Source organism: Fusarium odoratissimum (assembly GCF_000260195.1).
Source record: "Fusarium odoratissimum NRRL 54006 unplaced genomic scaffold supercont1.9, whole genome shotgun sequence".
In the NCBI taxonomy this organism is placed as follows: domain Eukaryota; kingdom Fungi; phylum Ascomycota; class Sordariomycetes; order Hypocreales; family Nectriaceae; genus Fusarium; species Fusarium odoratissimum.
The window spans coordinates 291,931-315,135 of record NW_022158695.1 but is presented as its reverse complement, the minus strand read 5'-3'; the positions used below and the strand labels follow the sequence as shown (position 1 = coordinate 315,135).

Sequence of the window (23,205 nt, the reverse complement as noted above, 5' to 3'; positions counted from 1 at the left end):
GTGCAGCCTTATTTGCACGGGTACCCGTGCGGGTATGGATGGCCATGTTTCGCGAGACAAGCCAACTAACGTGGGGGCCACATATTAACATTCACATTCACATGTCATCCTTGATCCATGACATGACGTTCAGTAGATGCGCTGTCGCAGAACCTGACCTCGCAACGCCGTCTCATTAGTCCTCGTCACGATCACCCGAATCGCCTTCATCATACCTCGCTAGCAACATAAAGAGATAGCTCCCAAGCTCTTCCATGTCTCGATAGCTTTACCCCTCCGCTCGTCCTCTTTGTCTTGTCTCACACACGATCACCAACAATATGGAAAAATACAGCCAATTTCGCGACAGAGGTAAAGTTCTCCAAGGATTAATAATATTCACATGCTAATCATTCTTAGCAACGGGCATTGCGCCGTTTCTTCCCGTTTCGACGCCCGTATCAGCTCTCGCGACATTCACACACGCCGCTCTTTTCCTCTTCCGCCTCCCATTCTTCATCGCTTACTTCCTCGGCTACTTCCTCTTCTTCCACTTCCTCCCGCTGCCAGTTATCTTCAGAAAGGTTGCACTATGGGGATTGATGGCCATACCGGGAATATGGTGGGTTGACCTTCAGCTCGACGGTGTCAAACGTGGCACCCTCGCTGACCAACCCCGCGAGCGTTTCCCGCACCCTGGCTCAGTTATCGCTGCCAACTTCTCGAGCCCTATCGATGCGATCTACCTCGCCGCTATTTTTGACCCGATCTTTACCATTTCGTACCCCGATACTCGCAAGGTGCAGCGTGTGAGTTTGCTGGGTGCTGTTCTGGCAGCTCTCTCGCCTGTGCAGACTGGCCCCCCTAAAAATGCGAAACTCGTCGAGATCAAGGACCTTTTGGACAGCAACCCGGGCCAGATTATCGCTGTTTTCCCTGAATGTGGTACCACCAATGGCAAGGCTATTCTGCCTTTCAGCCCGAGCATCCTTCAAACACCAGCCGACGTCCATATCTTCCCTGTTAGCATCCGATACACGCCCTCCGACATTACGACACCAGTGCCTGGAAAGTGGTTCCGCTTCTTGTGGGATCTCCTCTCTCGACCGACGACGTGCATTCGTGTGCGCATTGCTGAAGGCCAAATCAACACGTCTGCCGCCAAGACCAATGGTGTAACATCTTCCTCTTCCGAGCTACGCAACCGTGGTGACGCTAGTTCCAGCGTTTCCCCTGATGAGCAGCGTGTCCTTGATAGAGTAGGCGAGGCACTCGCCAGACTAAGCCGCGTCAAGCGTGTTGGACTTACAATGAAGGATAAGGCGGCCTTCGTGGACGCTTTGAACGGAAAGAAATAAATACTTATGGAAGATTTGGGAGAATCTAGGGTTGATACGATCAACAGAGAGGCCGCTTCGTTTGAAGTGAAGCTGTGTTTGGAGTTCGCATTGCAAGGAGCTATTGGAGGTCATTCTGTTCAGTCGGCCTAATACCCACAATCTTTCGTGGATTTGCGTTGTATTCTTGTGTTTTGTTTTTTTTGGTTATTTCAAGATGCGCATTCTACGTTATAGCTTGTTAGGTAGACTTGTCGGCCCAGAGCATTTTCACGTATTAGCGAGGAGGCACTTTGAAGGCATTAAGAACGAAAAAAACATTGGGATATAAGTTCTGACCCAGAAAATTCTAAATTCGCCTTTTCCCACCCCATTAAAACAGGAATTACATCGTTACATTTGACAATTCTTTTTGGCTTTCGCGAGCCTTTTTAGTTCTTGAGACCACTGTCGGTGACACAGCCCTCACTGGCGTTTCTCACAAGCTGGGCGTACTTGCTCAGCGTACCCTTGGTGTATCGAGGAGCGGGAGCCTTCCAGGCCTTGCGACGTCGCGCAACCTCCTCCTCAGGGACAACAAGATCGATAGCACGGGTCTCGGCGTCGATGACAATGGTGTCGCCGTCCTCAACGAGAGCGATGGGACCACCCTCCATAGCCTCAGGGACGATGTGGCCAATGATGAAACCGTGAGAACCACCAGAGAAACGACCGTCAGTGAGAAGGGCAACGTCCTTTCCGAGACCAGCGCCCATGATGGCGGAAGAAGGCTTCAGCATCTCAGGCATACCGGGACCACCCTTGGGACCGTCATATCGGATAATGACAACGGTCTTCTCACCCTTCTTGATCTCACCAGCCTCGAGACTGGCAATGAAATCGGGCTCAGAGTCGTAGACACGAGCCTTACCCTCGAATCGAAGACCCTCCTTACCGGTGATCTTACCGACACAGCCACCAGGGGCCAGAGAACCGCGGAGGATCTGAATGTGACCGGTAGGCTTGATGGGGTTGCTCAGGGGTCGGATGATGGTCTGGTCCTCAGGGAACCCGGGCATGTTCTCGACATTCTGCTTCATGGTCTTACCAGTAACGGTAATACCAGAGCCGTCAATGATACCCTCCTTGAGCAGGAACTTGAGAAGAGCGGGAGTACCGCCAATCTTGTGCATATCGGCCATGACCCACTTTCCGGAGGGCTTCAGGTCGGCAAGGAAGGGAGTGCGGTCGGAAACCTTCTGGAAGTCCTCAATGTCGAGCTTAATACCGACAGAGTCGGCAATGGCGATAAGGTGCAGGACGGCGTTGGTGCTGCCACCAAGGATGGTAGTGACGATCATGGCGTTCTCGAAGGCCTGGCGAGTCATGATGTCACGAGGTCGAATGTCCTCCTTGAGAATGTTGCGAATAGCAGGTCCAACGCTCTCGCACTCAGCCTTCTTGCTAGGATCCTCAGCAGGGCTGCTGCTGCTACCGGGAAGAGTGAGACCGAGAGTCTCAAGGGCGGTGGCCATGGTGTTGGCAGTGTACATGCCACCACAAGCACCACCACCAGGGCAGGCGTTTCGAATGATGTCGAATCGCTGCTCCTCAGTGATCTCACCAGTGATGTATTGACCGTAGGCCTGGAAAGCAGAGACGATATCGATGGACTCGCCCTGCTTGGTGCAGCCGGGACGAATGGTACCACCGTAGACCATGATGCTGGGACGGTTGACACGGCCCATTGCGATGGCAACACCGGGCATGTTCTTGTCGCAACCAGGCAAGCTGATGTTTCCGTCATACCACTGACCGTTCATGACAGTCTCAATACTATCGGCGATAATCTCTCGACTCTGGAGAGAGTATCGCATACCAGTTGTGCCCATGGAAATACCATCAGAGACACCAATGGTGTTGAATCGGTAGGGAATAAGACCAGCCTTGGCGACGGACTCCTTGACGACGGCGGAGAGGTCCATGAGGTGCATGTTACAAGGGTTGCCCTCGTACCAGACGGACGAGATACCAACCTGAGCCTTGTTCATGTCATCCTCTGAAAGACCAGTGGCGTAGAGCATAGCCTGGGATGCGCCCTGGGCCTTGGGCTGGGTGATGTTGGCGGAGACCTTGTTGAGCTTGTCATCGGCGCGGAGGGCAGAGGCGGAGAAGAAGCGGCTGTAGAGGAGTCAGTATTCAGAAGTAAATTGAGCTTTCAATTGACTGTTCGAGATGGAATAACTTACCCATTGCTCCTCGCAGAGAGGGGGAAAGCTCCCACAGCTCTAGACCTCAACAACGACCTCGAAAGCATAATGACGACGTTTAATCTTTTTCACTCGGGAAAAGGGGAAAAGAAAAACGTCAATTGAAGCTTCAACCACAAACTCAAATTGCGTATGAAGAGAGTCCGACGCCTGAGTAAAAGCGGTGGGATGAGTTTGTGGACTTTTTCTGGTTTGCGATGTCGGCTGCGGTTTTGTTTCCCAAAATTTAGGTTCCCTGTGCTCTTCCCTGTGACTGGGAGAGGGGGGAAGACGTCCCCAGCCCAGGGTGCGAAGAGCTCCCCGCATGACAATTGGAGTGTTTTGATTGGTTGGGTGACCTCATGGAGATGGCTCTTCGGGGGAGGTGCTTCAAGTCCGGAGGAGGCTTAAGCGTTGGAGTCCACTTTGAATAGAGTTATCCACTGAACTTGTGTGATTCAAGCTACGGATGCAATGTAAGATCGTCCATGATGCCGAGGATCCGGCCTCTTCGTGTGAGTCTCTTTGATTACATTTAGATGCTATTTCTATCCTACATTCAGGTTGTCGAAGTTGAGTAGAGAATACATGGTATTGTCATCCTTGTCACCAATTGAGAGCGACACCGGCGGACCATACAGACCCCTGCTACATCATCGGAGTGTTTATTGTTCTGAATGTAGTTTCATGTTTCTATGACTTTGTACTCTTGTCTCTAATTCTACCAGGTCTCATTCGTGTTCTAATAACCATCAGTACAAGCCCGCATAAACAGCCAAACCATGGACCATGTCTTCGTCTCAGTCTTCAAGATCCCATGTCGAGACGTTGAGCTTCTCCTCACTGAACAACATTCAACCATCCAAGGCAACCCACTCCAAATCATCCAGTGCCTTCTTGATCTTCTTCGAAATATCCTCAATGAACTCAAACTTGAAAACCTCATAGTGATGTCCCTCAATATCTACCACATCAGCAAAAAAGTTCTTGTCGTACATATCCCACCCCAGATTCCGCTCCTCACGGCTCAAGTCCACAATATCAGTCCCGTTCTCCGTGGGCACGGCCTTCTTGGCCCGGAGGAGACTAACCCGGGGCCGACGTCCTGCCTCCCAGGCCGGAGGTGTCCAAGCTTGAATCATACGGCGAGCATCGGCCATGGCTAGATCCGCGAGGATCTGGTTCTTGTTCTTTCCCTCCTTGGAGTCTTCACCAGGCATCTTGCGCTTTTCGCTAGAGAATTTATGAGGGTAGATTGTGTCAACCATGAGAATTCCGATGACTTCAATGTTGGAATCTTCAAGCTGCTTTGCGATTTCGAGACTCAAGTGACCGCCCATGCTCCATCCGCCAAGAAGGAGTCGGATCTTTCCAGCTGCGTTGCGACGTCTGGGAAAGTCGGGCTTCTCGACGGTTTCTTTGATCCAGCCTGTGTAGAGACGGGCCATGTCGCTGAGACCACCGTCGAAGGGCTCGCCGCTGTGAAATTTGGGGTTGTAAATGCCGTAGACTGGACGACGGAGAGGTTCTAAGCAGTGGTATGAGAATGTGGTGCCGCCGCCATCGTGGATGAGAAAGGCTGGGACAGCTTCGCCAGTCTGCCAGTCCGCAGGCTGGACTATTTCAGGGTTTGTGTCCATGGTCAATTTCCACTGTTGATTTGATCTTTTTGATTGCAATTTTCGTTGTGCTTGGTTATCACCTGAGTTGTGTTTGGTGAGTGAGAGTAAGAACTTCGCTGAGCGTGATCCTTATCTAGGAAGGTATGCTGAGATCAAATCCTGCAGTCTTAAATGCTGAACAATAATTCGCTCAAATGAGAAGAAAAGAGTATTCTTCAAAAATAAATGCAAAGAACAATTGGATATCTAACAGGTCCGATACACGGGTACCGAACAAATAATCACAGCGTTGTGCTACCAAGTCTAACTCGTATCGGATTTATGACCTTCGGAGCCTATCGGCGGCGGTGACACCTGGCGCCATCGGTAATTGCGGGGCCGGGCCGTGATTGGAGGCCGGCCGGACAAGCATCATATCTCACGCGGCACACAATACGCTTCATCTGATTGTTCATATTTATGGTATCTCATTTCTATCTTACAATCCTTAGTATTGTCTTGCCTCAATGGGCCCAACTTGAGGCAACGCCAAGTATCCCTGTAGTCTCCAGAGAAGCAAATGCAAAGCTCTCATGCTTCCACTTCTAAAGTTCTTCAACACCAAAATCTCATGGTCTCGGAATACCTCTGACTTCTCTCTCAACCTCTCAACCTCTCCTTCTCCTAGTAAGTATCGCAGATCATGAACTGCCATCTTACTGGCATAAGAAGCATCTTCTATATCGAGAGTCGCATAACTGTTCATGTCTTCCATATCCTCTTTCGGGATATAAAGGATTGCTCCACCTCCTGGAATTCTCTTCGCCTCTTCCCAGCTGGCAACTGGCCTTATGAATTTGTGTGGCGCCCATAAACCTTCCCTGCAAGAACGTGTGATGAGCGTATCAACAGCCACACGTCGCAACATCCCAAGAAGTACATCGCCCATGTCTACTCGGAAAACCTTTGAGTTGGTACCATATGGAAGGTTTGCCATGCCTTGGTGGCCACCCATCCTTGCTTGATAACTCTTGCTACTCTTGTTTCCTTCGATTCCTCCAATCATATCGATCAGACTTTTGCGCGCGAGAGTGTAGGCGACGATGCGCGCTCGTCGTTCTATCAGTCCTTCGTTTGTTTCCACATCCTCAACGCCTACTTCTGTGCTTGTCTCAGCTTCGGCACCTGCGTCTCCTGGTGTTGCTTGGGCTGGCGTTGTTTTGGCTTCCGCTGATATGTCGGCTCTCGTTGAACTGGCTTCTGTAGCCATTTTCGCGATTTCGTTTTGTACAAGTCCGATCTGCCTCCGCGCCCGTTCAATCCCTCTCCATATTGATTTCAAGTCATTGGACTCCATCTCCACCTCTCGCTCTTCTCTTGTCGGCTTGACTCTTAAGAAAGAAAATGGGCCTGGTGCCCACCAGTGGCTCGTCTGCTCGGGATCTGGGTGCTCGACCAATTCGAAGTCCTGCAAGAAGTGCCTGGGGAGGCAAGCGTTCGTATTCTTGCACCACCTTGTCGGACCTATCAATGCTTCCGCGTATGGGTTATTTGACAGCTTCTTCCGAAATTGTCCTGATATGGCCGTGGGCATCGCTTTCTTCGTACGTCGTCTTGCCTGCATGAACTTATAGTCCATCACGGGAGATATTGGTAACCTTCCGGCATCTGTGTCTACAGTCTTGTCTTCAGGATGGATTCTCGCTCGTTTGCCGCTCGCTAGTCGATCAAGTTCCGATTCGATTTGATTCAAGAGGGCCATTTTGCTCAATTCGGATTTGTCGTAAGAAACCCATCGTTTTTGGCAATTGATCGTCAATCCAGAAGTTCGAATATGGCCAGAGCAGGCCTTTGTGTATCTCTTCATGATGTCTCGTGTTGTTATGACCAGCTCATCGTCGACTTGTGGTGCTTGTTTGTCGCAAAGCGTTTGAGGATGAACAGCTAAATTTCTCCCGGGGTCGGATCGTTATCGATAAGAGCCCCAGCTTCGTAAAGCTTCCCCCACCACTTCCGCCCGGCCCCGGTCCGTAAACTTACATCACCGTTCACATAAATTCGCGACCATGTTTCTACGGCCAAGAACGTTGCGCGTACTGCGCGGCGTGTCGCAACAACATGTGAGAGCTTTTGGCTTCTCCAGTTCTTCCGGAAACTCGCCAATGTCACCAATGGGCAACATTCCCATGCCCTACATCGAGGAGTCGTCGGTAAGCTACCTGAGTCCAATCTGGTGCCTTCGCGCAGCTAACAATTCCAGGCTGCCGGAAGAAAAACATGTTTGTTCGGATTGGTGTCGCAAATGGTTCAAGAAGCTGATGGGTTATAGGGGATATCTTTTCCAAGCTACTACAGGTGAGGACAAGCTCTAGCCATCGAGCTATCGTTACTAATAGTTCTAGGAACGCATCGTCGTCCTAAATGGTGAAGTTAACGACTACATGTCCGCTTCGATCGTGTCACAGCTGCTTTGGCTCGAGTCCGATACCCCCGATAAGCCGATCACGATGTACATCAACTCTCCTGGTGGTTCCGTCACCTCAGGTAGGTTCGCTCAACAACCAATTCACAATCGAGACTCACAAGGAGCACAGGAATGGCGATCTACGATACCATGACATACATCAAGTCACCAGTATCAACAGTGTGTGTCGGCGGTGCTGCGTCAATGGCCGCCATCCTCCTCGCAGGAGGTGAAGCAGGCAAGCGATTCTCTCTCCCCCACAGCTCGATCATGATCCATCAACCACTCGGTGGTACTCGAGGTCAAGCATCCGATATCATGATTTACGCAAACCAGATCCAGAAGACACGGGAACAGTCGAATAGAATCATGCAGTATCATCTCAATAAGGCAAAGGGTCATGAAAAGTATTCTCTTGAGGAGATTAATGATCTGATGGAACGGGATAAATATCTGTCGCCGGAAGAGGCTTTGGAACTCGGAGTTATCGATGAGATTTTGACGAAGAGGCCCGAGTCGGAGCAAGAGAAGAAGGAGAAGGAAGAGAAGCAGGGAGGGGCTGATACACCCCAGACGAGTTGAGGCTTGGACTTTTGTGTTGAAGATGTATATTATTGCTAACAAGCGTTTATGAAATGCATTCCCAGGTTTGCTTCTGAACATTCATTCTTGAGACCGTACCCACGCTCAGGCTCTTCTCCTGTGTTCAAGAGCAGTGACCCCAGGTACTGCTCCTGGAACCAAACCTCTCACCAGGAGTCAAATCCTAAGTATAATAAACATACATTCCTACGTATCTAACCACGAGGCGTAACAGGATAACCATATACCAATGTCTTAGAGAGCGATGCATCCCTGTCAGAACACTTCAATGATCCTAGGGAGACGAAGTCACGGTGCAGGGTAGCTTCAATGTTTGCACTCCTCCGTAGAGAAAACGCACCCTTGGATACTACTCTATCTTTTCTCAAATTTGAAGCAACAAATGTGTGATATTTTGTTAAAAATGGCATCAAGGTTGCTGTGCTCTTCGACATGGTGCACAGCGGCTGCTGTGGAAGTTCGCCTAATACAACGAATCCCACGCTGGAGAGGATTGTGGCTGCCTATTCAGTTTGTTGGCAGCGAGAGGAAACACTCGCCATATCTGCCAACAGGTATTCATTACCAGACATGGGCACCAGGCTATTTAATGTTCGTGTTGTTCAAGTTCGGTCGATAAAGAAAGACAGAGTTTATGAGAAGATTTGAGTTGAACCAAGGTTCACGCTATATACTGACTGTCCACCCACTTATAGATTTTGTGTGGCAGCATCCTCCAACCAATCTTTGTACGTAGAATCGTAGATACGCTCTCAAAATATGTACTCTTTGAAAAGTAACCAATTCGTTTGTTTAGTTGTGGTCGATGCGGAAGACCGCAACATCGTGTGTCTGCAAGTTGGCTGAGACAGTCTTGCCCTTTCCTTTAGCACCAGTCAGAAGCTCAGTCCACGAGTACTCCATATCCTTAAGTCCTGGAACGTCCTTGAGGTTCAACTGAGTGTTCAAGTTGCCTTTGCTAGCGACGATGGCGACAACTGTTCCGGTTGAGATGGGCCCGGACCAGTAAGGGTAGATCTCGCTGCTTCCCTTGGCGGGAGTGTTGGGAGGAGTGAAAGGCACAGCAGGCTTGGAGAGCGAGTCTTGGTTGACGGCGAGAAGGCCCTGGAGCATAGTTAGTAGATGTTTTCAGCGGCTGAGAAAGTGGTTGTAGGTACCTTGTTTGTGATCAACTTGACCTCATCGCTGTTAAGCTTGGTCATGTCTGTTCCGAGAATGATAGGGGACTTGGTAATACACCAGATGGCAAAGTGTGTTCGCTCCTCAGCAGGAGTAAGAGCACCATTGGCAAGGATCTAGGTTTTGGTCAGCCCCATACTCACTCAAAGCCAAGTTAGGGTCAAGACTCACCATCATATCGAGATCATTGTAGTGGCCTGGTACAGTGTACTTCAGGATAGGTGCCGCCTGGTTAGCAATACGGACAACATCCGCCCATTTGCCCCAGTTGTCCTGGCTCATTCGCCACATGTGTCCAACCTGAGCACCCCAAGTCCAAACCTCATCATAACCCCAGTTGCAAAGCGAATAGAGGATGTCCCTTCCTGTAGCGCGAAGAAGATCCCTCATCTTCTCATATCGAGGCCTAGAGCTAGGAGCTTGGTTGTTGGGGCATGTCTGGATATCGGCACCGTTGCCTGTGTTGCAGGGTGTGTAGCAGTTGTCGTACTTCCAGTAGTCAACACCCCAGCTGGCAAGAAGATTTGCGTCTTGCTGCTCGTGGCCTTGACTTCCTGGATAACCTGCGCAAGTCTTGGCTCCGCCGTCACCATAAAGACCGAACTTGAGACCCATTGCGTGGATCTCATCGGCGACTGGCTTGATACCTCTTGGCCACTTTGCAGGGTCAGGAACAAGATTGCCTTTGGAGTCACGCTGCTTTGTAGACCAGCAGTCATCAATGTTGACGTATTGGTATCCAGCATCCTTGAGACCAAGGTTGATAAAAGTCTTGGCTGTAGCAAGGGCAACTTTCTCGCTGGCTGCGTTACATTGTCCTTGATTCTGGCTGTAGTGTTAGTGACTAACGCATGTTATGATAGACCTGAGAGGAGCCCACCCAGCCGTTCCAGCCAAGAGCAGGAAGCTTTCCAACTTCACGAGTTTGAAGATGATTTCGTGAAGGGACAGCCGTGGCTAATCCGGCCAGAGCCACGACACCGAGAGATTGAGTATTGAAGAACATCGCAAAGACACCAGAATTGTGATTGAGTATGTACAAGATATCAACTGAAAAGGCACTGGAAACATGTTCCTTAAATACACTTGACCCATGAACATGATCGTCTAATTCCGTTACGGCACTTCATAATGCTTGAGCTGCCGGCTAATAAGACAACCGCTGGTTAAACTCGTATAAGTCGATACCTCCACAAAAACAAGTCCGGGGAAAGTCTCAGATCGGAATTGATCAACAAATCACACGACGCCCAACTCCTATTAATTGGCGCGGCTCATCGCCAACTCCCGTTTTCCCCAGATGGAAAAATGCACTTCTTTTACCGCTTCAGCGTTGGTGATCCACCGAGGATCAAGCCGAGTACTACCTTCCTTTGCGTGGCGTATTTGAAGTCGTTCGATGAATTGAATGGTGCTGTTCCAAAGTGAGGTTGATGATTGAACTTGCGGGCCAATCGGAGGTGTAGCTAGTATTTCCCTACTGGGTTGAGGATTAGCGAAACCTTTTGGTGACCCTTTCATAAGCGGACCAAACATGATGTAAACTTAAACAACCTTGTTGAAACAGTCGATTCAATGCGTTTTTCTCAGGTCGGATGAACTGTTACTACCTGGTATGTTTCTTCTTAATTGAGACGTGGGCAGGGTAGTCGGGATGAACGTGCCAGTTGAGTGGTGCGGATCTTGGGTAAACAGAAACATGCAGCTGATGATATTCGGACCGACATTACAGCTGAAGTGCGGAACAGATACAGAAAGAATACACTCTTAGGACCTTGATGGCGATCATTGTGATCAATAGAGACATAGGCTAGAGAAGAGGCGAAGACGAAGCCAACCAGGTGAAGAAGAGAGATCTCGAGAAAGTTCACCAAGAGTATCAACCGATCGCATGATCAAGGGTGTCTGCCCACCCAGCTGCAATTGTTGCTCAGGCTAGCTGAGAGCGAGCCAGAGAGGCAAATTTCAGGAAACGGAGACATGCGGTTTCGAAACATACTCATGGATAGTCTAAGGTATAGAGTCTCAGGTTACTTACACAACGAACCTTAAGGGGGGCCCATAGAGAGATAGACGAACTGGCTAGGCCGGCAAATCGTCCTTATCATGACCGAATGAAGTATCATTTGTAACAGACTTGGGCAATCATAAGTAAATATCAGTCATCCAAAATATCTTTAGCTAATTACTCATGACTTTATTTCCTAATCAGGCAATTAGACAGCTCCTCCAAGCCTCAGTAGTCAGGTCTAGCCTCTCATGGTGTTTTCCGACAAGCTCGGCATTCAAAATTGTTCCTGACGTCAGATTCGAGACCGTTCATGTTGAACCCCACCAAAAAAGTGCCCCGCGTACCCCTCCGCTTCCATGATGGCGGACCAGACCTTTAAATAATTGCTCCCTGAAGATCTTCAAGACCGATCAGCAGAAAGATTATTCTCCCTCCTCTTCATATCTCGTTGGTGCGAAAGATAGCAGAATGGAGCACGACACCAAGACCCGTATGTGCTTCTCGACTCTACCTTCGAACGCGACTGACTCCGCCGACAGCCCAATACAAAACGAGCGATCCTACCTCGTTCGCCAGTGAATCCGTCAAGAGGCGATGGCCTGTCATTCTGGCTAGACTCCTGTATGTACCGCGTGCGAGGCACTCTCTAACTCTCAACTAGACCCAAGGAATTGACGATGTCTACCGCGCCGTTACCAAGACCAGTGATCCCGAGAAACTAGCGGAGGGCAAGAAGATTATCGAGCAACTCGCCAATCTCAAGTACGAGGTTGAGCATGACCGAAAGCTCAGGTACGATATACTTGTGTCGCGCAGAGAAGAACACCACGGCTGACTGCGTAGTCCCCTCCCCGACGATGGATTCACGGAAGAGATCGAGACATATAACAAGGAGCTTGAGGCTCTTGGCCCCGATGCTCACTGGTACGATGTACCATGGCTGTTCTCCGAATGCTACCTATACAGGTAAGTCCATGCGACAAGAACTCTCTACATGCGCCGCTCACAATATTCAGACGCATCGCGGCCATGTTCCGCATGACCGAACACTGGAAATCCTACGATCTTTTCGCCCGACAGAAGATGGACACATTCCGATCATCAAGGCCCGCCGTTCTCGAGCTCGCTAGCAACTATAGACAATTAGTTGAGCAGCTCCGCGCTGATAAGGACTCAACACATGATCCTAAAGCTGAGAAGACTCTGTTCCAGGAGATGTTTGAGATTTGCCTTTGGGGAAATGCCACAGACTTGTCACTCCTTACAAACTTGACATATGAGGATATACAGAAACTCCAGGGTTCTGAGGCTCGTAAGGCGGCTGAGAAGAACATCTTGGTGAATGATCTTCCTAAGGCGTTTGACATTCTCAAGAAAGCGCAAGCTGAGGGCAAGAAGGAGCGTCGCGTTGATATCGTCCTCGACAATGCTGGCTTCGAGTTGTATGTCGATATGATTCTGGCTGGGTATCTTCTCTCGGCTGGTCTCGCCACACAAGTCGTCCTACGACCCAAGTCCATCCCTTGGTTCGTCTCCGACGTTGTGCCCAGCGATTTCAGTGGCTTGTTGAACGCTGTTGCCAACCCTCGTGCTCTATACGACACACCATCAGAGGATGAGGAACTCCAAGGCAAGAAGCCTGAGCCTCTATCTGAGGAAGGCGAGAAGGACCTTAAGTTCCTATTCCAGGAGTGGGCTACGTTCCATGCTGAGGGACAGCTTATGCTCCGCCCTAACCGATACTGGACTTATGGCGGTAGCTTCTGGCGATTACCCGCTGAGAACCCTGAGTTGCATGAGGAGCTCAAGGAAGCCGAGCTTGTCATTTTCAAAGGCGACCTGAACTACCGCAAGCTCGTCGCTGATGTAAGTAACCTCCATCTTGTTTGAAACCAATGCTGACTTGTGACAGGCTGCTTGGCCCGCTACCACACCTTTCATCGAGGCTCTCGGCCCCATGGGTCCCTCTTCAGGTGTCAACGTCTTGTCCTTGCGAACTTGCAAGGCCGATGTTGTCGTTGGTCTTCCGGAGGGTAAGGATGAGGAGTTGAAGCAACTGGAGGGCGGCGGTGGCGATTCTGGTGCTCGAAAGTGGGCGTGGAACGGAAAATGGGCTGTTGTGAACCTGTCTCAGGGTCATTAGAAGGGGTGAGCGACGGTTCATTTTGTTGATATGATTATAGATGTTTAGACGTATAAAACACTTGATAGAAAACATATACCGATTCTCTTGGACAATATCCCTTCACTGCTTTCAAGTTGGGGTAGCAACAGACACGAAGGGTTCTGTTTCTTCTGCTTCTGCTTTGTTCAAGTTTTACTGTGTTCAATCTACACGCACGTGTTATAGGACTGTTTGTGATCAGATGATACCACCAGAGATACAGATTCAAGTTGAAAATGACGAAAGAAGCCTATTCGGAGCAACGTTTTACGAACAGGAAGTCAGGCTCGATTCATAGCCCATGATCAACGACCAGGACAACCCCAGACTTGACGCTACCAAGTCCCTTTTCGATATCGAATATGCCGTTGAGAAATACGCGTCACAGTGGTATTCTTATATTGACTTCTTCTTGTCCTTCTTCGCTTCCTCCGAGGCCATTCGCTCTCGTTTCGCTTCTATCTGTGCGACGATGTCGGCGTGGATAGAGCCGGGCGTACGAGCACCACTATTGCGAACGCGATCCTGAAGGAACCTTTTAGTCTTTAGTCTCTAAACCTTTGAACTATAATACCTGATCGAGCGCAAGACGCCCATCGTCATAAGTCGGACATACTTCCGCGTTGGGTTGTGCGGCAAAGCACTCGTGTTTAGAGACCAGGGACTGGGGAGCTTGATCAGGCGAAGTTAGCTGAAGGATGAAGATGATGCGTGAGGGAGACGAACGGTTTGATGTGCCTTGAAGAGGGCCTTCGCTTTTAGTAGTTGGGGAAGAAGCTTCCCACTGGTTAAGCACTTCTTGAGTAGGCATGACGAACGACTTGAGGTGTTTCAATCTTTGTTAGGATAGGTCGATAGAAATGGAGGGTTGTGTTGGGAAATGAGGATAATTAGGTGGTTGAGTCGAGAGGATGAAGTTATAGCAAAAACGAAAGTCAACTGATTTTTAACCCTTCACATGAAACCTGACGTCACATAGATGCACATTGAGTTACAGAATGCGGCAAATCATGTGCAAGTTTTGAAAGTCATCGTCGTTGTATTTGTGCGACAGAAAGAACGAGCCGCGAAGGCTGTTATTGGGTTTCGTTGAACTCGGTGTAAGTCTGGCTGCTCCAAGATGAGGCATTCAGTGGTCATAAACCAATGGTTAATTGGCGTCGTTAGAAAGAGTTGAGAAATACCACTGCCCAATTTAGCCATCTCCGAAGGGATCCTTTGTGCAAGTGAAGCTCTTTCTCATAGCCAACTCCCGGTCTGAACTTAAGATATGAAGTCTACCTGAGAGTCTGTCCCGACAGCTTGGGCCTCGCTCGCCAAGGATGCCAGAATGACTTAGCAGGTCCACTGTCGTCAAACTTGTCACTCGGCACAAAAGACGGTGCGACGTGTTATCAGAAGATGCAAAAGGTTTAGTTTAACATGAACTATCCGATATTCTCTTTTTATTCCATTCTGGCGATGACAATACTTTAATTAGATCGTTGATCCCAAGGAAGAGGTACCTGAGCAGTTCCTTCTTTTAGTCGCCCGGGACACGGGTTCCTGGTCTTCTGGAAGGCGCCCCGCAAATGCAAATGCAAACGGAGCTCTTCCGCGTCAGGTGACGGATTTAGGTTCCTCATCTTGCATTATACATCAACTTTAATTGACCTGATCAGCCATTGTAGCATCTTTGATCGTTTATGAATTCAGCGGCAAGACGTCATAATGGACATGAACAGTGGACGACCTCTCATTCCTCGCCTTCCAAGCGGTGTATCTCCTCAAAACCACAGTCCATCAAATACAAGACCTGCGACCTCGGCTCGACGACAGATCCGCTCACGCGAGGGATGTTTAACATGCAAGTATGTATAGAATTTGTATCACCTGACTTCAAATCTAATCAATTTGAAGGAGGAGAAAAGTCAAATGTGATGAGCAAAGACCACGATGCTCTCATTGCGAGAGACTAAATATGGAGTGCAAATGGCGACCTCAGCAACGATCAGGAGTTCAAAGGAGACAAGCGCCTTCCACCGAAGTCCCTGATCAATCTATCGAGCAGCACCTATCACCAAATTTCGATACATCACCGGGGAGCTCAGTATTCCAACCAGGAAATGCAGTTGATGAAGTCTTCGATTATGCAAGTTTCATGTGGGACTACGGTGATTTTTGGCAACACGCCTCACCAGAGACACAGCAGCATCAGGGGTTGGAACCAAACATGTTGGTAAGACGAAACTATTGACTACATCTACGCGGGCGGTGCTGACACGAAAAGGCGGCTCAATCGCAGATCACATTCCCTGACAGGACAGCTTTTGCGACACCACTTCCAGCGCCCTCACTGTCACAGAGCAATGGTAGTCGGGACCAAGATACTACGGATGGGAGTGCTAAGTTGATGGAATTCTTCGCCAGCTCCGTCAATCCCCCTATCATCGCTGAGGTCGAGACTCAGAAGAAGTGGGTGTCCATGCGACAAGCTGTTGTCGAAATGGCAAGCATTTCTCCCATGGTGCGACACGCGATCATGGCCTTTTCGAATTTACTTCTTTCTCGACGCGATGGGAACTGGACTATGAGCGATGAGGATCACTATCAGCGAGGCGTTACCGAGGTCGCGAGCCATGACGGCACATCAATGTCGGAACACAGCCCTGCACGCGAATACCTTCTCGCAGCATTATTCTTTCTCAGCTATATCGATATCTTGGAGAGTCGTCTCGATGCTGCGCACTCAAATCTCAAGCGCGCATATACGCTCTTCCAAAGTAGTAATAAGCACGGCCTGACAGCGGTAGAGAAGCAGTTGCTTCTTTGGATTCGACTTCTTGATGGTCGGGCGGTGACGGCTGGTGGCTCTGGTCTTTTTCTCACTAAAGACGACGAAGTTCTTTTGGTAGAAGCATCACCCGCGAGTTTCGATGGTGAGCCCGAAGAAGTTTCGAAAGATCCCACCGATGACATTGAGGACGTGTTGTTTCAAGTATTGTATCAACCTGGCGTTGTGTTCTACCAAAAAGTCCAAAGCTTCATGGGGAGGATATCCAAGATAGACCCCTGGCATCGTTCTCGAGGGACGGTCGAAGACGAAATCGAAGTCATGAACATCGGTACGGTTATAGCGGCTGATTTGCGAACTCTATACGAACACCGTCCACCATTGATGGACTTTGCTGTGGCAGGCAAGCTAAAGGAGCCTCACGTCTCGAAGCATCTAGCTTTTGTCATCACACGAGCATTTCGAACGTACCTGTCAAACTATTACGCAAGCAAAGTCCACCTCCACCGAGTTGCGTACAAGAACCTTCCCCTGACCAAGGAGGCGTCTGAGGCGTTGGACCAGATCCGAAATCTCGCTAGACAAATTGTGGCGGACTTGGACCCTGAGGATACGCTCCCCGTCAACATGCTCTGGCCGCTGCTGATGCTGGGAGTTGAAGAGCAAGATGCCAACGAAAAGGCGTGGATAAAGACTCAAATTCTCAGAATGGAGAAGGTTGCTGGCAACGCGCGCATCACGGCGCAAGTGTTAGAAGAGGTTCAAGCTCGACAAGATGCTGCCAAGGCACGAATGGATATCCGGGCCGTGATGCATGCCGTTTTCAACTCATGCTTTGCCATTGTCTGAGTTATTTGAACATGGTCGGCTTCTAACGGCTTGCTTTCTGGAAGAGCACGGAACATCGCCAATGGATTACCACCAATGGTCGCTCACCAACCTTTCAGCAACTCCAAGTACAATTTAGCTTCGCATATGCATCCGGCATATCGGGACGAACTAGTTCACATGGCTCATGCCACTAATATCATGCGACTTGGCATGGATTGCTTCTCTTGTTCTTCAACAGTTCGCGCTGACGGTCGGCTCGATGCCCCACCCACACTCGTCGAGCCGATCGGATGTGGCTGTCTCCAACTTCCCCGCATGATGCTAAAGTGGATGAAGCTGGGGATGGGTCTTGGCACTTGGACGAACCGACAAACCATCATGGTCATGAATTCCATAGATCTCCGCATGGGACGTGGCATGATACCCATGGATCCGATGGGGGCAGAAAGAATATCCCCACAATGTCGGAGTGTGGAACAAAACCCTCCCCATTGATCTTGAGACGATTGATCATCTCCTGCTCTGATCTTGTTCTTCATTCTTCATTCCAACATCTTGTGATCTGAACAAGCAGTATCCCAACATCTAATCTCAATTATTCACAATGGGCTCAATCGCGACAACGAGCAAGTCATTCCCTGGCGGAATTCACGTTCCCTCTCTGACTTGGTTTGCCAATGATGCCAACCAAGAGATCGACTGGGACGTGCAGAAGAAGCATATCGAGTTCTTGATAAACTCTGGTCTTGACGGAAGTATGTTCAGACGAATGCTTCACATGAACCAAACTAACAAACTGCAGTCGTTATTGCTGGAACAAACGGAGAGGCCGTCACACTCTCAGCCGCCGAAAAGTCACAGCTCGTCCGAACCACTCGAGAGCTCGCAGTCTCCCTCGGCCGTCCCGATATCACAATCACATTGGGCACCTCATCACAAACCACACGAGATGCCATCAACGAGACAAAGCTCGCCAAGGAAGCTGGCGCCGACTTTGTCCTCGTTCTCACTCCCAGCTACTTCCACTTCGCTATGACACAAGATGCCATCGTGGCTTTCTTCGAAGAGCTTGCCGAGGCGAGCCCTGTTCCCGTCGTCATCTACAACTTCCCTGGCGTTGTCGCTGGCCTTGACGTCAACTCAGAGATGCTCGAGCGCCTGGGCCAGCACCCTAACATTGTCGGCGTGAAGTTGACATGTGGTGGTATCGCAAAGGTTTCTCGCATAGCAGCTCAGTTCAAGTCCGAAGACTTCTTTGCTCTCGCTGGACAGAGCGACTGGCTCGTTCCCGCTCTCTCTGTCGGAGGCACAGGCACCATCACCGGTGTCGCGAACTTGTATCCCAAGACCTGTCTGCAGATCTACGATTTGTACAAGGCTGGCAAGACAAAAGAGGCTGAAGCTGCACAGCTTGAGCTGGCAAAGATGGAATGGGGATTTGCCAAGGGTGGTATCAACGGTACCAAGTGGGTTGTTGCTAAGCTCCGAGGATATCCTCTCGAGAGTTGCCATTGCAGACGACCTTATCCTAAGTATAGCGATGAAAGTAAGCAGGAGTGGATTTACAAGGTTGTTGAGCCTTTGTCAGCTGTTGAGAAGGGTCTTGGTAAGAGGGAGGAGAATATCTAGACGGGTGTTTTGGAGATGATAAAATACGATCTTACTTGAAAGAAATATAAACGGAAAAGCATATGAATGAAAGAAATCAAGACTATTGAAAGACATTTCATCTCGATGTTCAACATTTAACACTTTAAGCAAACTCTGTTTATCTGTTTATATTGACATCCCAACAATAGTGCATGTAAGACTGCAGACTTTAACAATAAAATCTCGACTCTGAATTGTCACTGATGCTTCGTACTTCACGATTTCAGTCATTTTGCCCCTACAGGTGAAGCTCTCCAGCTCTCATCTTCTTTTGTCTAGTCTCACTACCGAATCATGTCCCGGATCAAAGGGTCGGAATTGTTAGTCTGGTATTCATCATGAACACCCCGTTGTAAACCGAGTTGCGAGTCGGATGTCTACTATCAGGCCACCATCAATTCAGCTAAGAACATTTCTCTGACTGTTAATGAATCTATTCCGGCATTAGTTTTCGTTCAAACATGGAACAAAGTCATATGATGCCTTGGAAATTCGGTATATCGTTCGCCTAAGTTACCGATCTTGTTAGCCAAGCATCCCCGCATGACCAAAGAACCAATCGCCTCTCTTGGTCGCATCGGCTCGCGTGTCGGATCCTTTTCCAAACAAAATCTCAACTGACTCATGATGAACTACTACACCCCTGTCACTTCTTATTCCTCATGCGAAAGGAAAGAAAAACATGGTTGGAATGACCTCACCCTCGTCTTCTCCACACCCATCCCCGGATTATTATTCTGCTTTCCCCACGCCCCCCGGATTGACGATGGGATAAGCTATATATCCGAGGGGACTTTCCTGCGGGGGATGAAGGATTTACATGCAACACAGCAGTTCTTCACTTCCATTTTCAGAAGGTTCATTTATCAGAAGATAAACATTAGACAATATGGGTGGCTTTCGCGCTGTGGAAGATAGGCCTACGCCAAAGGAGGTGTACAATTGGCGACTGTACACTGAGGCTGCTGTTATTGCTACAGGATCGCTGCTGTAAGTTCGCTCACTAAAACGAGAAGTTTGAGTATTAACAATTATAGGTTCGGTTATGACTCTGCTTTTATCGGCACTACCATTGCTCGCGATAGCTTCAAGCGTGACTTTAACATCAAGCCCGAGGACTCGGCTGATATCTCGAGTAACATCACTGCCACTTTCCAAGCTGGTGCTTTCTTCGGTGCTATCATTTGCTTTCTGAGTATGTTTTTAATCTTCTGGACTAGGGACGATTGCTGACAGATTTGAAGTTACTGAGAAGATTGGTCGCAAGTGGGCTCTGCAGGCCAACGTTGTTGTGTTCCTCATCGGTGCTATTCTCATGACTGCTGCCACTCACCAACTGTCCTATATCTGTAAGTCACTCTTCAATTCATCTCAGTCTCTATCTAACATCTTCAGACGCTGGTCGCGCTCTCACCGGTATCGCATGCGGTGCCATCACCGCCACAGTCCCCAGCTACATCGCCGAGCTCTCTATCGTCTCCATTCGCGGTATCCTAACCGGTCTCTTCGAAGTAACATACCAAACCGGTTCTCTGATCGGCTTCTGGATCAACTATGGCATCAACCAGAACATGAACCCTTCTTCCGCTGCAGCATGGCGAGTCCCCATGGCTGTTCAGATCGCCCCCGCCGCTATCCTCTTCATTGGTGGATTCTTCCTGCATGAGAGTCCGTTGTGGTTGATGCGCAAGAATCGTGAGGAGGATGCTACCAAGGCGCTTGAGAGTCTGCGACAGATTCCTCGTGATCATAAGTGTAAGTTTTGTTGGCCCAGGATGAGAATTTGGTGCTAATGGTGGGCTAGATCTTCAGGAGGATCTTGATATGATTCGAAAGCGTCTTGCGGATGAAGCCCTCGTTGCTAGCAGGTTTGGTACCGGACCTTGGGCTCTTTTCCGAGGCGCTGTATCTGAACTTACCCGCAAGGGAATGCGAAACCGTGTTCTGCTTGTTTTCTGCTCTTTTGCTCTGCAGAACATGTCTGGTGCTGCTGGTAAGTTGACCACCGCATTTCTACACAAGACACTGCTAACCATCGACAGCTATCAACTATTACTCACCCACTCTTTTCGGTTCTCTCGGCATCAGCGATGTTGCCCTGTACACTGGTATCTATGGTCTTGTCAAGGGTATGTTCAACAGTCCCCCGATACTAAGCTCTTACTGACTCTTTGTAGCTGTTGCATCTATCATCTTCTACGGTGCTCTCATCGACATGTGGGGCCGACGTAACCCTACCATCATCTCATCCGCCATGTGCTCTGTCTGTCTCTGGATCGTTGGAGCTTATGTCAAGATTGGACACCCCGCCACTATCATTGCTGAGGGCAAGGAGCTTTCTCCTTCGACTGCCGCTGGTGGTAAGGCTGCTACCGCTATGATCATGATCTACTCTGTCTTGTAAGCTTTTCCATACCCACGACGCGGATGACAGTATTCTAACTTTTGATAGCTGGTCGTTTGGTCTCAACGGTATCCCCTGGATTGTCTCGGCTGAGATCTTCCCTGGTGCTCTCCGAACCTTGACAGGTACATACGCAGCCTGTGTTCAATGGTAAGACTCCTTCACACATATCCCAAATACACAGTAGCTAACAACTACAGGCTCACTCAATTCGCCATCACCAAGGCTCTGCCTTACATCTTCAAGTCCTTCGGCTACGGAACATGGTTCTTCTTCGCATGCTGGATGATCACCGCCACCGTCTGGGCCTTCTTCTTCCTCCCCGAGACAAAGGGCAAGACCCTCGAAGAGATGGACGTCATGTTTGGCTACGTTCACGATCGCGCTCCAAGCGAGCAGGACGATATGGTCAAGGCTGGTGCGAGATCCTCTGTGACTGAGCACAAGGAGGAAAATGTTTAAATAGGGGTTACCTAAGTATACACACTCTACTCGAAATCTAAACCAGAGGGATATCTCCCCCATTGGCAATAAATCCACAAGGACCGTTACTAATCGTCGTTCCCCTCCTCACATCTGGTGAAGTGATGAATGATGAATTGAAGTTGTCGTTGGGATTGCAGGAGTTCGCAATTACCAATTCGCAGCCTCCTGGGAAGTTGGACCAGATGCAATTACGAGTTTGATGGCATGCTACACAGCATTCGTAAGCATTCCGTGCTGTAATTCCCACTTGGATCTGATTTCTTGAACCACCGTAGTTGATTTGCCAGATGAAATGTCCTCCGTTCGCTGAATTGATGAGGTTATTCGCTTGACATGCAGCGTATGTCGTTGCAGTAGCGAGAGTTGTGGTCGCAAAGAATGTCGTATTCCAATCGATAGGCCTAGTGGTCCAAGTCCAAGTCGAGGTAGTCGTCTCAGTGATCACATTTTCCACAGTGGCCTGCACAGTCGTACTCTCAGTCCGCGTACTAATAACTGTAGTAGTAACAGTCGCAGTAGCAGTGTTCGCAGTTACGTTCCGAGTCACAGTTATAGTAGGTAGCGGCGTGCGACATCTAACCCGGGTAACGGTTTGGGCGGTCAGAGTGAACATAGTAGTGTTGCAGACAACAGCTTGGATATCTGGCCAGCATCTCTTTTCCAGGGCCGGTTGAGCCGTTGGTACCAACTTGTCATCGCCACGTTTGTTACGGCGTCGAGGGACGTAGCCTGGTTCAGAGGCGATGGGGACGAAGCCTGCTGTAGCAGGAATAGTAGATGTGCGTCGAATGGTAGCTGTCAATGTCACGGTACTTGTTGACGTGACAGTAGTAGTAGCTTCTTCCGTGTCGGTGGAGGTGACTACACGGGGTCAGAATCATAGTCCTCTTCGGGGGCTTTTGGCTCACCATTGGTCGTGACAGTAGACGTCTCGGTGACCCGCAGAGCAGAGACCACAGTTGAGTTGACAGTTTGAGTTCCGGTTGTGGTTGAGGTGCTATTGAAGACAAAGACTGTCGCTGTAGGACAGACGGTTACGATGCGGGTTAGTGTTAACTGAATGGTATTCGTTATCGTAGTGGGAGGTGTACGCGAAGCAGTAGGAAAGGCGCCGCATCCTCGCGAAGTCACACATGTTCCTGTAGTAAATACATTTTGGGCGATAGCCACGCCGATCAAGGTGTAAATTAGTGATAGGAGGTACATCTTGATGATATTATGTTCAGGCTGGGATGATTGTGTTTTCAAGAGACAGGGAGAGAGTGGGCGATCTAAGAATGTTATAAGGACAGTACCTCCAATATTGATCTCCCCTCGATTCATCGTATTCATTCCATGTCTTCGAGTCATACAGAGAAGTGATGATGCATAAATGTCCATGATGGCGCCTTGATTTGCAAAATGAGGCCCGAGGCTTCGGTGATACAGTCAACCACTATACAAATAATCTTGTCCGCCTAGCGGCCTATTCTTTCTATTGTCCGAAGTTATATAT

The 23,205-nt window shown here is 49.3% G+C and overlaps 12 protein-coding genes across 17 annotated transcripts; 6 read left to right on the top strand and 6 right to left on the bottom strand.

Annotated features, from left to right (window-relative positions):
* The first annotated feature begins 98 nt into the window (after positions 1 to 98).
* On the top strand, positions 99 to 3,544 carry FOIG_06471 (uncharacterized protein). Its single transcript, XM_031205554.1, has 2 exons — positions 99 to 351; positions 400 to 3,544. The coding sequence occupies exons 1-2, from the start codon at positions 321 to 323 to the stop codon at positions 1,335 to 1,337; spliced, it is 969 nt and encodes a 322-aa protein (XP_031064278.1). The 5' UTR covers positions 99 to 320; the 3' UTR covers positions 1,338 to 3,544.
* Positions 543 to 3,806, bottom strand: FOIG_06470 (dihydroxy-acid dehydratase, mitochondrial). The gene is made up of 2 exons (XM_031205553.1): positions 3,545 to 3,806; positions 543 to 3,476 (listed from the first exon to the last, which is right to left on the bottom strand). The coding sequence occupies exons 1-2, from the start codon at positions 3,610 to 3,612 to the stop codon at positions 1,748 to 1,750; spliced, it is 1,797 nt and encodes a 598-aa protein (XP_031064277.1). The 5' UTR covers positions 3,613 to 3,806; the 3' UTR covers positions 543 to 1,747.
* Positions 3,807 to 4,187: 381 nt separating this feature from the next.
* Positions 4,188 to 5,477, bottom strand: FOIG_06469 (uncharacterized protein). Its single transcript, XM_031205552.1, has one exon. It carries the CDS (start codon positions 5,182 to 5,184, stop codon positions 4,399 to 4,401), a length of 786 nt encoding a protein of 261 aa, XP_031064276.1. The 5' UTR covers positions 5,185 to 5,477; the 3' UTR covers positions 4,188 to 4,398.
* Positions 5,478 to 5,598: 121 nt separating this feature from the next.
* On the bottom strand, positions 5,599 to 7,087 carry FOIG_06468 (uncharacterized protein). The gene has a single exon (XM_031205551.1). It carries the CDS (start codon positions 7,010 to 7,012, stop codon positions 5,654 to 5,656), a length of 1,359 nt encoding a protein of 452 aa, XP_031064275.1. The 5' UTR covers positions 7,013 to 7,087; the 3' UTR covers positions 5,599 to 5,653.
* FOIG_06467 (ATP-dependent Clp protease, protease subunit) lies at positions 7,084 to 8,301 on the top strand. Of its 3 annotated transcripts, XM_031205548.1 has the most exons (5): positions 7,084 to 7,355; positions 7,406 to 7,424; positions 7,475 to 7,500; positions 7,548 to 7,689; positions 7,740 to 8,301. In XM_031205548.1, exons 1-5 carry the CDS (start codon positions 7,212 to 7,214, stop codon positions 8,189 to 8,191), a joined length of 783 nt encoding a protein of 260 aa, XP_031064272.1. In that variant the 5' UTR covers positions 7,084 to 7,211; the 3' UTR covers positions 8,192 to 8,301. The 3 variants fall into 3 exon arrangements, with proteins under 3 accessions (XP_031064272.1, XP_031064273.1, XP_031064274.1); XM_031205549.1 differs by having other exon boundaries at positions 7,406 to 7,500; XM_031205550.1 differs by having other exon boundaries at positions 7,406 to 7,500; positions 7,548 to 8,301.
* Positions 8,302 to 8,820: 519 nt separating this feature from the next.
* FOIG_06466 (uncharacterized protein) lies at positions 8,821 to 11,212 on the bottom strand. 3 transcript variants are annotated; one of them, XM_031205546.1, is made up of 5 exons: positions 10,921 to 11,212; positions 10,272 to 10,871; positions 9,563 to 10,216; positions 9,370 to 9,507; positions 8,821 to 9,316 (listed from the first exon to the last, which is right to left on the bottom strand). In XM_031205546.1, exons 2-5 carry the CDS (start codon positions 10,395 to 10,397, stop codon positions 9,005 to 9,007), a joined length of 1,230 nt encoding a protein of 409 aa, XP_031064270.1. In that variant the 5' UTR covers positions 10,398 to 10,871; positions 10,921 to 11,212; the 3' UTR covers positions 8,821 to 9,004. The 3 variants fall into 3 exon arrangements, with proteins under 3 accessions (XP_031064270.1, XP_031064271.1, XP_031064269.1); XM_031205547.1 differs by having other exon boundaries at positions 10,946 to 11,212; XM_031205545.1 differs by having other exon boundaries at positions 10,272 to 11,212.
* A 547-nt stretch (positions 11,213 to 11,759) lies between these two features.
* FOIG_06465 (uncharacterized protein) lies at positions 11,760 to 13,745 on the top strand. 2 transcript variants are annotated; one of them, XM_031205543.1, is made up of 6 exons: positions 11,760 to 11,892; positions 11,942 to 12,012; positions 12,064 to 12,194; positions 12,246 to 12,368; positions 12,419 to 13,268; positions 13,315 to 13,745. In XM_031205543.1, the coding sequence occupies exons 1-6, from the start codon at positions 11,871 to 11,873 to the stop codon at positions 13,543 to 13,545; spliced, it is 1,428 nt and encodes a 475-aa protein (XP_031064267.1). In that variant the 5' UTR covers positions 11,760 to 11,870; the 3' UTR covers positions 13,546 to 13,745. The 2 variants fall into 2 exon arrangements, with proteins under 2 accessions (XP_031064267.1, XP_031064268.1); XM_031205544.1 differs by having other exon boundaries at positions 11,764 to 11,892; positions 12,419 to 13,745.
* Positions 13,746 to 13,962: 217 nt separating this feature from the next.
* On the bottom strand, positions 13,963 to 14,377 carry FOIG_06464 (uncharacterized protein; the record flags this gene model as incomplete). The annotated part of the gene is made up of 2 exons (XM_031205542.1): positions 13,963 to 14,091; positions 14,141 to 14,377. 2 exons carry the CDS (start codon positions 14,375 to 14,377, stop codon positions 13,963 to 13,965), a joined length of 366 nt encoding a protein of 121 aa, XP_031064266.1.
* An 899-nt stretch (positions 14,378 to 15,276) lies between these two features.
* Positions 15,277 to 17,188, top strand: FOIG_06463 (uncharacterized protein; the record flags this gene model as incomplete). Its single annotated transcript, XM_031205541.1, has 3 exons — positions 15,277 to 15,416; positions 15,466 to 15,784; positions 15,836 to 17,188. 3 exons carry the CDS (start codon positions 15,277 to 15,279, stop codon positions 17,186 to 17,188), a joined length of 1,812 nt encoding a protein of 603 aa, XP_031064265.1.
* Positions 17,189 to 17,774: 586 nt separating this feature from the next.
* FOIG_06462 (uncharacterized protein) lies at positions 17,775 to 18,799 on the top strand (the record flags this gene model as incomplete). The annotated part of the gene is made up of 2 exons (XM_031205540.1): positions 17,775 to 17,925; positions 17,973 to 18,799. The coding sequence occupies 2 exons, from the start codon at positions 17,775 to 17,777 to the stop codon at positions 18,797 to 18,799; spliced, it is 978 nt and encodes a 325-aa protein (XP_031064264.1).
* A 751-nt stretch (positions 18,800 to 19,550) lies between these two features.
* On the top strand, positions 19,551 to 21,772 carry FOIG_06461 (uncharacterized protein). The gene is made up of 9 exons (XM_031205539.1): positions 19,551 to 19,810; positions 19,858 to 20,015; positions 20,065 to 20,169; positions 20,216 to 20,575; positions 20,625 to 20,813; positions 20,863 to 20,949; positions 20,998 to 21,220; positions 21,273 to 21,374; positions 21,425 to 21,772. Exons 1-9 carry the CDS (start codon positions 19,710 to 19,712, stop codon positions 21,684 to 21,686), a joined length of 1,587 nt encoding a protein of 528 aa, XP_031064263.1. The 5' UTR covers positions 19,551 to 19,709; the 3' UTR covers positions 21,687 to 21,772.
* Positions 21,773 to 21,917: 145 nt separating this feature from the next.
* Positions 21,918 to 22,916, bottom strand: FOIG_06460 (uncharacterized protein; the record flags this gene model as incomplete). Its single annotated transcript, XM_031205538.1, has 3 exons — positions 21,918 to 22,111; positions 22,185 to 22,571; positions 22,619 to 22,916. The coding sequence occupies 3 exons, from the start codon at positions 22,914 to 22,916 to the stop codon at positions 21,918 to 21,920; spliced, it is 879 nt and encodes a 292-aa protein (XP_031064262.1).
* Between the last annotated feature and the right edge of the window lie 289 nt (positions 22,917 to 23,205).

Coding starts and splice junctions, on each gene's coding strand:
- FOIG_06471 (XM_031205554.1), top strand. CDS start 321: ATGGAAAAATACAGCCAATTTCGCGACAGAG. Junction 352..399: donor CAGCCAATTTCGCGACAGAG/GTAAAGTTCTCC, acceptor AATCATTCTTAG/CAACGGGCATTGCGCCGTTT.
- FOIG_06470 (XM_031205553.1), bottom strand. CDS start 3,612: ATGCTTTCGAGGTCGTTGTTGAGGTCTAGAGCTGTGGGAGCTTTCCCC. Junction 3,477..3,544: donor CTCTCTGCGAGGAGCAATGG/GTAAGTTATTCC, acceptor ACTCCTCTACAG/CCGCTTCTTCTCCGCCTCTG.
- FOIG_06469 (XM_031205552.1), bottom strand. CDS start 5,184: ATGGACACAAACCCTGAAATAGTCCAGCCTGCGGACTGGCAGACTGGC.
- FOIG_06468 (XM_031205551.1), bottom strand. CDS start 7,012: ATGAAGAGATACACAAAGGCCTGCTCTGGCCATATTCGAACTTCTGGA.
- FOIG_06467 (XM_031205548.1), top strand. CDS start 7,212: ATGTTTCTACGGCCAAGAACGTTGCGCGTACTGCGCGGCGTGTCGCAA. Junction 7,501..7,547: donor TCTTTTCCAAGCTACTACAG/GTGAGGACAAGC, acceptor TAATAGTTCTAG/GAACGCATCGTCGTCCTAAA. Junction 7,690..7,739: donor TGGTGGTTCCGTCACCTCAG/GTAGGTTCGCTC, acceptor CAAGGAGCACAG/GAATGGCGATCTACGATACC.
- FOIG_06466 (XM_031205545.1), bottom strand. CDS start 10,397: ATGTTCTTCAATACTCAATCTCTCGGTGTCGTGGCTCTGGCCGGATTA. Junction 10,217..10,271: donor CTCTTGGCTGGAACGGCTGG/GTGGGCTCCTCT, acceptor CACTACAGCCAG/AATCAAGGACAATGTAACGC. Junction 9,317..9,369: donor TCAAGTTGATCACAAACAAG/GTACCTACAACC, acceptor ACTATGCTCCAG/GGCCTTCTCGCCGTCAACCA.
- FOIG_06465 (XM_031205543.1), top strand. CDS start 11,871: ATGGAGCACGACACCAAGACCC. Junction 11,893..11,941: donor GGAGCACGACACCAAGACCC/GTATGTGCTTCT, acceptor CTCCGCCGACAG/CCCAATACAAAACGAGCGAT. Junction 12,013..12,063: donor GGCGATGGCCTGTCATTCTG/GCTAGACTCCTG, acceptor ACTCTCAACTAG/ACCCAAGGAATTGACGATGT.
- FOIG_06461 (XM_031205539.1), top strand. CDS start 19,710: ATGGGTGGCTTTCGCGCTGTGGAAGATAGGCCTACGCCAAAGGAGGTG. Junction 20,016..20,064: donor TGCTATCATTTGCTTTCTGA/GTATGTTTTTAA, acceptor ACAGATTTGAAG/TTACTGAGAAGATTGGTCGC. Junction 20,950..20,997: donor TATCTATGGTCTTGTCAAGG/GTATGTTCAACA, acceptor GACTCTTTGTAG/CTGTTGCATCTATCATCTTC.